Below are 14739 nucleotides of genomic sequence, written 5' to 3' on the forward strand. Positions count from 1 at the left end.
TGTGCTCATGCCACAGCATTTACATGTTAAAATAAAAAAAAATGAATATACTATTTTTATAAATTATTTTCCTCTTATGTTTCTCTTTTATCTTTTATTTAGGGAATCTATAAAGATAAACTTGAAATTATGCATGTAGGTACTAGTTTATATTAACAATGCCTGTCATTTGGAAGGGTAAAAGAGATATGATGAAATACTGTATTTACAGTAAAAAGAATGTTGGGTCCATATGAATTTTTTTAAGTATTTGTTCTACATCTGTGATATATGACATTGGTATTTCAATAGGAATTGTGTTCAATCTACAGATTGCTTTAGATAGTATGAACATTTTAATGATGTTAATTCTTCCAATCCATGAACATGGTATATGCTTCCATTTGTTTGTACCTTCCTCAATTTCTTTCTTCAGTGTTCTATAGTTTTCTAAGTACAGGTCTTTCACCTCGTTTATTTTTATTTTTCCTAGGTACTTTATTTTTTTGTTGCTATGGTAAATGGGATTTTTCTTCCTAGGTACTTTATTCCTAGGTACTTTATTTTTTTGTTGCTATGGTAAATGGGATTTTTTTTTCTTAGTTTCTCCTTCTGATAGTTCACTGTTGGTGTACAGAAATGCCATAGATTTCTGAATATTGACTTTGTATCCTGCTACTTTACAGAATTCACTTGTTAGGTTGAGAAGTTTTGGTGGAGCCTATGGGGTTTTCTATGTACGCTATCATGTTTTTTCACAAATAATGACAGTTTTACTTCCTCTTTTCCAATTCAGGTGCCTTTTATTTCTTCTTGTCTGATCACTGTGGCTAGGACTTCCAGCACTATGTTGAATAAGTGTGGTGAAAGTGGACAGCCTTGTTTTGTTCCTGATCTTAAAGGAAACACTTTTAGTTTTTGACCATTGCGTATAATGTTGGCAGTAGGTTTCTTGTATATGGCCTTCATTATGTTAAGGTATGCTCCCTCTATTCCACCTTTGTTGAGTGTTTTTATCATAAATGGTCCTAGATTTTAGCCAATGCTTTTTCTGCATCTATTGATAAGATCATGTGATTTTTGTTTTTTATTTTGTTTATGTGATATATCACATTTATTGACTTGTAAATATTGTACTATTCTTGTATCCCTGGAATAAATCCCACTTGTTTATGGTGTATAATATTTTTTATGTATTGTTGGATCTGGTTTGCTAGTATTTTGTTGAGGATGAAGCCATCTGGTCCAGGGCTTTTGTGTGTCAGTAGTTTTTTGATTACTGTTTCAATTTCACTAGTAGCTATCAGTCTATTCAGGTTTTCTGCTTCTTCCTGATTCAGTTTTGGAAGACTATATGTTTCTAGAAATTTATCTATTTCACCCAGAAATTTATATGGAACCAAAAATGACCCCAAATGGCCACAGCAATCTTGAGATAGAAAAACAAAGTTGGAGGGATCACAATACCTGAAATCACACTATACTACAAGGCCACGTAATCAAAACAGTCTGCTATTGGCATAAAAACAGACATATAGATCAACGGAACAGACTACCGGGCCAAGGAACAAACCCATGTTTTTATTTCATGTTTATATAAATATAAAGCCCATGTTTATATTACATGGCATGAATATACAATGGAGTACAAATAATCTCTTCAATAAATGGTGTTGGGAGAACTGGACTGATACCTTTTAAAACAATGAAAGTAGACCACCAACTTACACCATACAGAGTAAGCTTAAAAGAGATAAAAGACTTAAATATAAGTTGTGATACCGTAAAATTCCTAGAAGAAAACATAGGAAGTAAAATTTCAGATATCCCACATAGCAATATTTTTGATGATATATCTCCTAAGGCAAGGGAAATAAAGGAAAAAATAAACAAATGGGACTATATCAAATTTAAAAGCTTCTTCGTGGCTAAAGGAACCATCATCAAAATGAAAAGAAAATTGACTGTATGGGGGAACATATTTGCCAATGATACATCAGACAAGGGTTTAATCTCTAAAATATATAAAGAACTCACAGGACTTAACACCAGGAAGACAAATAATCCAATTAAAAATGGGCAGAGGACCTGAGTAGACACTTTTCCAAGGAGGACATACAGATGACCGATCAACACATGAAAGGATGTTCAGCATCACTAGCCATCAAAGAGATGCAAATTAAAACCACAATGAGATACCACCTCACACCAGTCAGAATGGCCACCATTAATAAATCAACAAACAACAAGTGCTTCCGAGGTTGCAGAGAAAAGAGAACTCTACTGCACTGTTGGTAGGAATGCAGACTGGTGCAGCCACTGTGGAAAACAGTATGGAATTTTCATAAAAAATTAAAAATGCCTTTTGACCCAGTGATTCCACTGCTGGGGCTATACCCTAAGAATCCTGAATCACCTATTCAAAAGAATCTATGCTCCCCAATGTTCATAGCAGTAGTATTTACAATAGCCAAGTGCTGGAAACAGCTTAAGCACCCATCTGTGGATGACTCGATTAAAAAACTGTGGTACATTTACACAATGGAATACTATGCAGCAGAAAAAAGGAGGGATTCCTATCCTTTGCAACAGCATGTATGGAACTGGAGAGTGTTATGCTAAGTAAAGTAAGCCAGTCAGTGAAAGACAAATCCTATATGATCCCACTTACAAGAGGAATCTAATGAAAAAAATTAACTAATGAGCAAACAGAACCAGAGGCACAGAAACAGGGAACAAACTGACAGCTGCCTGAGGAAAGTGGGGCAGAGGAGAATTGTGGAAAGACAGGGAACGGAGTCTTTCCCCCTGTATCAAAGAACCTGTATGAATGACCCATTGACATGGACCAACTGTGTGGGAATGGACTGTGGGAGCAGGGGTAAAATTGGGACAACTATAATAAAATAAACAAAAATAAAACAAAAAAAGAATGTTGGGACAGAAAGGGTTAAAACCATAATTTTAAGTCAAATACAGTTTATATCAAAGGCCCGACTAAGATAAGTTGCCCTCTTAAAACTAACTTTTCTGATACTGGCTTAGTGTTTACCTTTTTTATTTAGTTCAGCTCACAAGTATCCTTTAAAAAATATAAAAAACTTCACTAAGTGTTTGATAGTCATTAACTTCTTTTTTTTCTGAAATATAACAAGGAATTTTGTGTACCTCCCAAAATAGAAACATTAGTTGGGGGCATAAGGTAAGTAAATTTTTCTGAAGCATATAGTACTTTTTAGGGATTGGGCAGTACTATCCTATCTGATATTACCTTTTAAGTTAAGACTTAGGGAAGAAAAGCCAAAATAACTTAAAAATGAACAATAACAACAACAAAATAATGAAGGCAAATGTCACCAAGAATCTGTTCTAGACTGTAGGAGAAAAGGTGAAAAGAGAGGATGAGAAGTTCTCTTTTCATATTTTCTGTACTGAGAGCCTTTTACACATAGATTTCAGAATAATGTTACTGCATTTTAAAATTTTCATTCATTCAACAAATACTGACCATCTACTGTGTGTCAGGGACTGTTTTGGGTATTAAAGATACAACAAGAAGCCAAACAAAGTTTCTGCCATCAAAGCTTCCAGATAAAAAGATGAACACATGGCTAAGTAAATCTCTAGTCTGGCAGAGAGTGATAAGTGCTAATGAGAAAAGTAAAAGAGGACGACAAGGAATGGGGGTGGGCTTTGTTATACAGATAGGCTACAGACATTGTTAACCAGAAAGAGGTGTTGAAATTTCAGTATGAAAGCATTCTTTAATTATAAAAACATTCGCAAATTAGAAATGCCCAGCACTATGTAATCTGAAAGAACATTTTCACTAGATTCTTAGATATACAATTAATATAAGTGTAACTTTCTGTGTTCTGTCTTTTTCTAGTTAGTAATAATATCGTACACAGGGATGAACTATTTATTTACTATTTAACTTGTAGGGAATTTTAAGCAATTTTTATCACATTACAGAATCAACTTATTGAGTGGGTTGGTTATTTTAATATTACGATAAACAGTGACTGTATGCCATGTCACATTGTTTACCCTGAAATAACAGTCCAGCCTATTGGAGGATAAAATGGTATTTCTGCCCAGCTTTTTCCCTTCAAAGGACAAATCACTAAACTATTACATTGGAAGAAGTGATAAATGTGGTATAAAAAATGCAAGGTGTGAAGATATTTTGGAGGTATTATAATATTAGGAAGATGACATGGACATAATGTAGCAATTTCCAAATAAGAGTTAATTACAGGTATCTCCTCAAGTATCCTTGTAAATTCCTAAAGAATGGAAAATTGTCTTAGACTTCTCTACATTATTCAATATCATTTACAGTATGTATTAGGTTCTCAAATTAGTATAGATATTAGCTATTCGACAATTATATATTTAACTTAGTCTTACCACCTGAAACACATCAGTGTGTTTTTTCACATACCTTTTCTTTCATAGGCTTTATTTCTACCTCATCCACTTTTCTTTCTAGTTGGCTTTCTAGCTTTTTAATTTTCTTTTGGAGTTCTTCAATTAAACTTTGTTTATTATCTATCAGAGTTTTGCCCTGAAAAGTAATATCCATTTTAACATTTTGTAAGTAAAAAAATATTAAACAATATACACACCAAATATTTCAACTATAGAAATTTTCTGAAACTATAGTTTATCTTCCTTTCTGAATGACACTAAATATAACATAGTATCTGTTTCTGCACTGTAGTAAGATATACAACTCTAAAATTGCAACTACAATGGAGGTCACTGAAGGAACTATCTAAGTTAATCAAGGTGATATGTAAGCTAATTCCAGAAAATATTATATATAAAATTAAAAAGTTGTAATCAACTGCCACCTATATATCGTAATTCAAAGACATTATCACAATTACATATAAAATTACCTGTAATCCACTGGTTAGTCTTTTTATTTGCCTTTTCAGTTCATCATTCTCTTGATCAATTCCATCTTTCTCTCTAAGCATTTTATTATAGGCTTTTTGTTTTTTTTGTAGTTCATTAGTTAAGTCATTCAAATGATCAGTTAGTGAATTTTCTCTGTTTTTACTTGTTTTAAGAGCTTCTTTCAATTTTAAAAGATTTTCATTTAAATCTTCAATTTGTGACTAAGAAAAAGAAAGGTTTAATTCTTGAATCTTCACCAAGTATCAATGATAAAACAATAAAATATGAAAGTATACCATGAAGATTTAAGAAGAAAGTTTTATTCTAAATGTTTAAATATACATGAAAAAAATACCAACAAATTACACGTATTTTTCTGTTTTCATTTCCAATGATCCAAGTCTACTTTGAGGAAATAAAATAAAACAAAACATGAAGAAATAGTCTAAAGCAATTCCATCTTCAACAAATACCTAGAACCAAATTTTCTATGTATTATCAAATAAGCAAATGTTTCATTGTAGCTGAACTAATTTATTAAAGAAACAAGTATATAGAAATGTGCACAGTGCTGTTTTAAACACTATGAAACATAAGAGTAGTATAAACAAAATCTATGACTTGAAGTAGTTTCTAACCTCTTTTGTAAAGACATGAAAGGGTAACTCATAATACCAGACTGTATACATAAGAAAATATATATTGAAAGGAGTTTCTAGCTGTGTTGTACAGTAACAGTGATGAAAACACTGGTACTTAAAATATGTTTTGTTGAATAAATTATTACAAGCCAAAATATTAATAACAATAATAGGAAATTAGAAATTAGTAGTATTATGATGCAGTCAGGAGAAAAACATAAACTTTCATGAGGAAGTCAGAAAAGGCTTCAAGGAAAAGGAGTTGAAGAATGTGAAGAATTCACAGAGGACATTTCAGGCAAAGAGAAAGGTGTTGAAGAAGACTGAACAAAGGGTTATTCCTGCTAATATATTTATTACTTAGTGGATTTTTATTGTAAACTATACTCATAATTTTGATAGGTGCAATGGAACATTTTTAAAACCTGAGTAAAATCCAGTCCTTATACAGTTTAATGGTGGTGAAGTACATATACATATAAGCCAACAGTAAGTCAAAATTACAAACAAAACAACATATAAAAAGGTTTTTCATTTTACTCAGAATACAGTCTATGCAACTTTGTGTAAAGAAATTTGGAAATCATTATGAAATATATATATTCTAGAAAAAATTTAAATTACCAAACCTAGTGATCAGGTAAGAAAATAATAAAATATATTGCCAAAAAGTAATAACTAACTTTAAAAAAAGAAAAAGGCTTCAGAGCGAGGCAGCTCTACAGATTAAATGTCAAGGACTACATGATATCCATAAACTTTGCAGGGGGTAAAAAAAGAAAACTAATTAACTTGTATTATAAACTAGCAAAAACTAGATAGAAAATTCTGATAAGGCAAAAGAAAAAAAAATCTACACACTTATCTCAGTTATTAATACAGAAGTAAAAATCATTTGTAAAATGTTTCTTAAATTTAATTCTATTAGGAAGGGGAGCTTAAAATGGCCTATTCATTGCTAATTCAAGGTGACAACCAGTGCGTAAGTACAATAAAGATACTTATTGTTCAAAAAAATAAAAGTGGGTTCTCTTCCAATGGAATTATCAGGAATATTTTTATATTAATGAATGTGTTGATATTCACCCTTAGCTCTTTTGTATGTCGATCAACAATCTGTTGAACATTGAGATCTGCCTCTTTCTGAGAAGTTGCAGATATAATACGTTCTTCAGCTGCTGCTGTCATTTCTGCCCGGAGTTCCAAAAGTGCTCGACTAAGTGCCTAAAAATTACAACAGATATACAACTTTTTTCTGAAAATTTGATACATTCTATCAGCGATATATAATACAACTTTCAGCAATTTGCCTACTATACCACATGTTCAATCAAACATAATTCACAAACTACAAGACAACTTTTTCAAATGAATTTCCTTTAGTAATGGAACTCAATTCTTCCTAAATTGAATATGAGAGTTCAAAATCTTGACAACAATAACTTTGGGAACCCATCATTAAATCATGCAATTTATATTATGAAAACCAGGTATGTTTTGTTTTCATATATATAAGTTCAGATATTTATCTGAATTACTCAATACACACTTCCATATGATATTAACTGAATTTAAGTATACTTGGAAAGTTATTAGATTAAAAAAGGCTTGAAATTTGACAATAAATTTCATGAGCTAGCACAGAAAAACAACAGCAACTTCTAAAACAATTGAGTATATCAAATCTGATAAATTTAAAAAACAGAAAATCCACTGACCTACTTCTCATAAAAGTATCTATGTGACCATTTTTTCTTTTTCAAAATATATTTATATATTTTATTGATTATGCTATTACAGTTGTCCCATTTTTTTCTCTCCTTTATTCTCCTCTGCCCTGCAACCCTCTCCCACCAGTATTCTCTCCCCGCCCCTTAGTTCATGTTCATGGGCTATGCATGTAAGTTCTTTGGCTTCTCTATTTCCTACACTGTTCTTAACCTTCCCCTGTCTATTTTGTACCTACTATTTATGCTTCTTAGTCCCTGTACCTTTTCCTCCACTCTCCCCCTCCTCCTTCCCTTTGACCTCCATTTCTGCGATTCTTTTCTGGTTCTACTTGTTCTGTCAGTTTGTTCTGGTTTTTGTTTTTTATTTTTAGGTTCAGTTGTTCAGGGTTGTGAGTTTGTTGTCATTTTACTGTTCATAGTTTTTGATCTTTTTCTTAGATAAATCCCTTTAATATTTCATATAATAAGGGCTTGGCGATGATGAACTCCTTTAACTTGACCTCATCTGGGAAGCACTTTATCTGCCCTTCCATTCTAAATGATAGCTTTGCTGGATAGAGGAATCTTGGATGTAGGTCCTTGTCTTTCATGACTTTGAATACTGCTTACCAGCCCCTTCTTGCCTGCAAGGTTTCTTTGGAGAACTCAGCAGATAGCTTTATGGGGACTCCTTTGCAGGTAAGTGTCTCCTTTTCTCTTGTTGTTCTTAAGATTCTCTCCTTACCTTTAATCTTGGGTAATGTAATTATGATGTGCCTTGGTGTGTGCTTCCTTGGGTCCAACTTGTTTGGGACTCTCTGAGCTTCCTGGATCTCCTGGAAGTCTATTTCCTTCACTAGATTGGGGAAGTTCTCCTTCATTATTTGTTCAAATAAGTTTTCAATTTCTGGCCATTCCTCTTCTCCTTCTGGCACCCTTATGATTCAGATGTTGGGACATTACAGTTGTCCCAGAGATTCCTAAACCTCTCATTTTTTTAAATTCTTGTTTCTTAATTCTGTTCTGGTTGAATGTATATCTCTTCCTTCTGCTCCAAATTGTTGATTTGAGTCCTGATTTCCTTCCCTTTACTGTTGGTTTTCTGTATATTTTTCTCTATTTCACTTTGCATAGCCTTCACTTTTTCCTCCATTTTGCAATCATAATCAACCATTTCTGTGAGTGTCCTGATTACCAGTGTTTTGAACTGCACATCTGATAGGTTGGCTATCTCTTCGTCACTTAGTTCTTTTTTTGGAGCTTTCATCCGTTCTTTTATTTGGGCCATATTTCTTTGTCTCAGTGTGCCTGTTACATTAGAAGGGGTGGAGCCTTAGGTATTTTCCAGGGCAGGGCAACCCAGGTCGCGTGTGTTGTGATGCTGTCTGGGAGAGAGGAGTCAGAGAGGGAACAATGCCACTTGCTCGGCTCTCAGCTGGCTTTCAGTCATTTGCCCCACTACCCTCAAGCAAATTGAGCCCTTCTGGTTCAGGACATTCTAGGACCCTGTGGATCTCTCCAACAAACTCCAGTGAGGCTGGGAATTTTTCCCACTCTCGGAACCCCCACAGGTTTTTACAGCCAGAGGTTTTGAGGCCTTCTTTTCCCACACTGGAGCCCAGGATTGCACAGTCTGTCTCGCCCCACAGCTGCTCCTCTCAGTTTATCCTCACACAAATGTAGGACTGCCTGGTCCTCCAGCTGCTGCCTTGTCCTGTGTCTTCTCTGCCCCAGCTGCCCGTCTCCGCCCCTCCTACCAGTGTGGACGAATGTTTCTTCTTTAGCTACTTGGTTGTTGGACTTCCATACAATTGGATTTTCTGGCAGTTCTGGTTATTTTTTGTTTTTAAATTTGTTGTTATCCTTCTTTTGGTTGTGCGAGGAGGCAGAGTGTCTCTACCTACACCTCCATCCTGGCCATAAGTCTCTGACCTTCTTCTTTAACCTTTTCTATTCACTGCCTTATCTCCCCCTTATAAGCCCCAAACTGTTCAAAATTATTTAGTTATTCAAATAGTTTAAAATAGTCTCTCAGTAGCATAAAATCCCAGTGGAAAGGAAATAATGAAATTAAGATTTCTCTTTATTTCTATTTCCTACAGATAACACACCTATCATATTGGTCACAACATAGAAAGATAAACTGGACTATATCTGCCTTTAAAACACCACCATTAAGGCTGTTTAAAACAATTTTCTTAAAAGACCCTGCTTAATAGAAATAAGGCTCATATTCTTTATTATAACAGAAAGACAGATACCAGTCATCTTTACCAAGTCTAATCTAAAAGCAATTTACCACATGTATTTCCTGAATATTGATAATTTTCTGTTGTTACTTACTTTCTGCTGTTTCTCTTTAAGGACTAATTGGCTCTTTAACCTTTCCACTAGATTTTTCATTGTCATTGTTGGAGCTCTTGAATTTGCTTCTTTTTGTGCCTGAAGTTCAGATTTTAAACTCTGCGACTCATTTTGTGACTGGGCCAGAAGGTACCTTAAGTCCTCTAGTTCTGCTTTCACTTTTTTCATTTCATCTGCATGGTTTTCTTGGAGCCTAATATAAGCAAACATACGTATTTAATAGAATGGTTGCTGCAAGTAACAGTCTGACTGATACAAATTTTAAACAAGAAAAAATATCTGGTCCTAAGTATTCTTAAAACCTAAGTCTTGATTCAAATCCAAAAGAAATACCAATTCTTTATTCCACTTAACTACTCTTAAGCACAACATAAAATAAACTTTTTCTTTCTAGTTTGTCTACTATTTTTGTAATGACTGCATTAAGTAATTTTGTTGTCTAGACAAATAATACAGAAAATGAACGAATAGCACTTAAATACTATGTGCCCTGAAAGACGTGACTACTTCCTTTTATCAGGGTTTCTCAAACATGGCACTATGGACTATTTGACTGAGCAATTATTTGTTGGTGGGCAAGGGGTGAACTGTCCTATGCATGTAGATGTTTAGTAGCATCCATTGCTTCTACACACTAGATGCCAGTAGTATCTCCTAGGTGTTACAATAGAAAAAATCTCCAGGCATTACCAAATGTCCGTGAGGGAAGAGAACAGCATTATATCCTCAGGTGAGAACCACTGTCCTATACTGTCATGTTGCAAAGACAAAATGTAAACTCTCAGAGAAATTATTTTATTATTAATTCGTTTATGGTTCCAAAGTCACTATTATTACATCTATAACTAATATTTTATATCTATAGATATGGAAGTAGATACAATCAGTGGACTTAATTAATTCAACTAATCCTATTGTTCATTCATTAGTAAGTCAATATACTAAATTATATCCAGTTCATTTTATATTTAAACACTGCACTAATAACGTTAATGTATAGAGTCATATTGACCAATGAGAAGATTGTATTAAACTATAAACAAGTGTTAAACACTGAGACTTGTTGCTTACAGCAAAAAATGTATCACTTTAATCATCAAATTGTGAAAATATAAGGTTTTACTAAGAAAAATACAAAGACTTATAATTCCGTAAGACATATTAAAATATGCATACTGTGGACAAAAGAGGGATACTGTAATCTTTCTAACCATGAGTAACCTTAAGGTGATTTGATCATAAATTCCTAAATGAGCAAGCAGTTCATAGTGGGGAGTCACACCCCAGGCTTATAATTTCTTTAGGAAAATGTTTATCTTTGCCTTAAGTGAGCTCTGTCCATTGTTTTTGCACATCTAGGGTAACACACTTTTGAAATGACCTTTTTCAGACCCCTGGAAGAGAACACATAATCTTGTTGATTATTCTGTAACCCAATCCCTGACTTGCTTTCTCCCACCTTCACATAATCTTTCTTCCTGTTCCTTCCTTAATTTCAAATGCAAAAAAGAAACCACAAACTGTCATCCCGGAAGCATTTTTGTGTCTGTAGTGATCTTGCTTCCAGGTGTATCTCTGTTTGACTCAAATTAAATTCTAATAAACTTTTATAAAATTTTCCTACAAGTTTGGATGTTCTTATGTCAGTAACACCAATTAGCACACAGAGAATAAAAGTGTAATCGTAGACTAAAATGACATGGTAAAGTACAAAACAACTACTCAAGTATTTCAAGGGGCAAAAAAAATTATATAAATAAGGTAATTTTGAAAGATGACTATTTTCTACACTCAGATATTAGGTTCAAAAGCAGAAGCAATTTTATACTCTAAAACATGACAAAGACTGACTTTATCAGAAATAACATCTCATGTATAAAAGTTAATAGAATGAGAAAAATTAGATACTAAGAATACCATATGCTATTGCTAATTCTCTTTTAGAGAGTATCTTTAAAGTGGCAGCTTCTTAATAAAGCTAAAGTAGTGCTAATTTTGTCAGAAGTATTTTGAATAATTGAGTCAAGAATCAAAGGTTCTAAAAAGTTTCTAATAAGAGTTTCAGAGCTGGAATAGAATTATAAGTGAAATAGTTCAGCTTTCTCATTTTTTCAGATAAGAAATCAAGATACAGAGATAGTTCTATAATGATTACAAATATATAACTATAAACTTATTTTAGATTTAAAAATCTATATTCTGATCAACTGAGCAATGTTTAATATCTCTAATGCAGAGAATGAAAGCTGTGAACCCTTTACTGGCACTATAGTAATAAAACAATAATTTTTCACTGAACAAATATCTATTAAACCTCAGGGTATGCTAGCAACTGTTATAGGTGTATGGACAAAAGTTTTATATTTATTTGTCACTTTGTAATTTTCAAATTACTTGCATATACAAGAGGATTTGGCCTTCAAATAATCACCCTGAAAGAGCTAGGGTATGTCTTGTCATTCCATATTACAGATGATGAAACAGAAGCTTAAAGAGGCTAAAAACAAGACTCTGGACAAAAATTCTGAGCTGGCATTTGAATCAGACTGACTAGATTCAAATTGTGACTTTCCCATTTCCTCCCAGGCAGGTATTGAGCTGTCCTGTGGCCTAGTTTCCTATATGAAAAATGGGGAGACCATAACCTGTGTCACAAGTAGTCCTAAAGATAAAATAAGATAATATATATAAAGTTTTTAGAAGAGTGCAAAACACAGAAAACAGGTTTATCCTAATTCCATCATTATTGCTATTTGCCTATTGTTATAATAAATTTCTAAGGCTTACCGTAATTTGACGTTTTCGAATTCTTTGATTTTTAATTCAGTGATTTCTTTTTGTCTCTCTAAATCTTGAGACACTTTTTTTAGTTTGACCAAAAGTGAGGAGAGAGAGTCATCTTGTTCTGCTACTGTCTGTTCCATCTCAGCAAGACGAATAAAATGCTTGTTGGTAGGAACTGGAGTAGGAGGCTGTTTTAGTAAATCCTATGAAATATTAATAAATTAGCTATGAACATGTACAACTCAATGTGTACTTGTTCTGTTATTTTATTTTTAAAGGTTTTATTTATTTATTTTTTAGAGAACGGGGAAGAGAGGGAGAAAGAGATGGAGAGAAACATCAATGTGTGGTTGCCTCTCACATGACCCCTACAGGGCACCTGGCCTGCAACCCAGGCACGTGCCCTGACTAGGAATTGAACCGGTGACCCTTTGCTTCACAGGCCAGTGCTCAATACACTGAGCTACACCAGCCAGGGCTTATTACATAATTTTAATGTGCTTCCTCAAATAATCAAAAATAATATCTAACCTAAAGTGTAATAGGAAATGAAAGCTTAAAGAAAACAGGAAATAGAGATCATATTGTTTGTATTCCCAATATCTAGCAAAATTCCTACATGTGATGAAAGATCAATAAATGTGGATTGAATTAATGAGTTAAGGCTCAAGAATGATGTTTGCATGTTAGGAGATGAAAGATCATTTTGCACATACAAAAAGACAAAAATGAAAAGAGGCAAGTATAAACTGAATTCAAAACATGAAAATCAGATTTAACATATAATGAGCAAAATTTGAAAAAACAAAGACTGAGGTCAGATCATGGAAGGCTTTGAGTACAGGGCTAAAGAATATAAGCATGATTTTATAAGCAGCAGTGAGATTTTAAAGTGCTTATGTCTAGGGAGAAGAATAATCAGAACTGTGATTTTAGAAGATTATTCTAACAACAGAAAATAGAGTGGCTTCTACTCCCCCACCCCATCGAAAAAGGAGAGCTAAATTTTCAGTTATATGGTCTCAGACATCTATAAAGAATAGAACAAAGTTCTTAGAATCTTACCCAGGCTGTTTGTTTGAATTTATTGAGTGAACTATCAGCCTGTAGTTCTAATTTATGATGAAGAATCTGCAGGTCTTCTTCATGTTTCTTAACAATTTCTCTTTGCTCCTGTTTTACAGCAAATCAAAACTATATCTTAAATTATGATTTAAATAAATTCACAATCTAAAGACATTAAATATTTTTATCTTTAAACTTTCAAAATCCCTGTGAGATACAGAAGGAACAATATCTGCATTTATATATTTTCACCAGTATACATTTCCACTATTACACATTCAAGTTGCCAAGTTCAGCCTTAGGTCATAATTTAATATTAATATTAGAATAATATGTATCCATCATCTTTTAACTTGTTTCTAGAAAATTTTTTAAATGAAGATTCCCCTCAAAGTTCCAGCAAATCTGATTTCACTTACTACTAGTGTGACAGGATTTCATTCTAATTTTTTGACTCTATCTTAACCTATAAACTCAGATGGTGCTTTTCAATATCATATGGTTTCATCATGACAGCTATTCCTGCTTTAGTCAATCGATAGAGAAAGATTCATTCAGAAATTGCCAGTTTTACTGACAGACCTGTAATCCAATCACACAAAAGTAACAATTCCTAAATGGAATCTATTTGAAAGCAAGAAATGAACTGCTATTTCAGGACAGAATCATATCTGCATTTCACTAAAAAAGATGATAATAAGTAAAATAATATAATAAATTACCTCTCTTGCTTTCTCCAGAAGATGCTGATACTTCTTTAACACTTCTTCCTTTTGATTTAACCTTGCTTGCATGTTGGCAATGGTCTGCTGAGCAATTTTCAATGTATGACGTGACTGTGGTTCTGCCTCTTTTCTACCTAGTTCAGCTATGAGCTTTTCTCGTTCTGCAGTGGCAGGTAAATGAAGCCTCAGTTCATTGATTACTTTGTCTCTTGACAGAATATTTTGCTCTGCTAACCGTAAAGCAGATTCCTTTTCTTTTAGCTTCTGCAATGACCAAATCATAATAAATTATTAAAGTATACATTTTCTTTTAAAAATGTTTCCACTCAATTTTAAATTAGTTATGTTTTAAAAAGCTGCCCTTTATTGTTCACAACATACTTATTATAGCCAAAAGACATTAATGAGGTTGAAGTGATTGTATTTCTATGTAACAGCTACATTATCTATATGCATATCTTATTTATTTATAAGACTATCACATGTGTTAGAAATTTCATTGTTAGGATGAAAATGAAATTTAAGTTACTTTATTTAGATCTTGTAGTTTTAGAACTAGAAATG

General features: G+C 33.2%; 1 protein-coding gene across 1 annotated transcript in view; it reads right to left on the reverse strand.

Annotated features, from left to right (window-relative positions):
* The window catches only part of CEP290 (centrosomal protein 290), a 95873-nt gene that overhangs the window by 24637 nt on the left and 56497 nt on the right, over nucleotides 1-14739 (reverse strand). Inside the window, exons 33-39 of the mRNA XM_054580176.1 lie at nucleotides 14173-14439; nucleotides 13451-13558; nucleotides 12389-12588; nucleotides 9581-9794; nucleotides 6615-6752; nucleotides 4887-5108; nucleotides 4427-4549 (exon numbers count right to left, since the gene is read on the reverse strand). Of these exons, the coding sequence (XP_054436151.1) occupies nucleotides 4427-4549; nucleotides 4887-5108; nucleotides 6615-6752; nucleotides 9581-9794; nucleotides 12389-12588; nucleotides 13451-13558; nucleotides 14173-14439 (1272 nt within the window). The remainder of the gene's footprint in view (nucleotides 1-4426; nucleotides 4550-4886; nucleotides 5109-6614; nucleotides 6753-9580; nucleotides 9795-12388; nucleotides 12589-13450; nucleotides 13559-14172; nucleotides 14440-14739) is intronic.

This window comes from Pteronotus mesoamericanus, unplaced genomic scaffold, assembly GCF_021234165.1.
Source record: "Pteronotus mesoamericanus isolate MK-2021 breed Mesoamerican mustached bat unplaced genomic scaffold, CSHL_Meso_final contig_56, whole genome shotgun sequence".
NCBI lineage: Eukaryota > Metazoa > Chordata > Mammalia > Chiroptera > Mormoopidae > Pteronotus > Pteronotus mesoamericanus.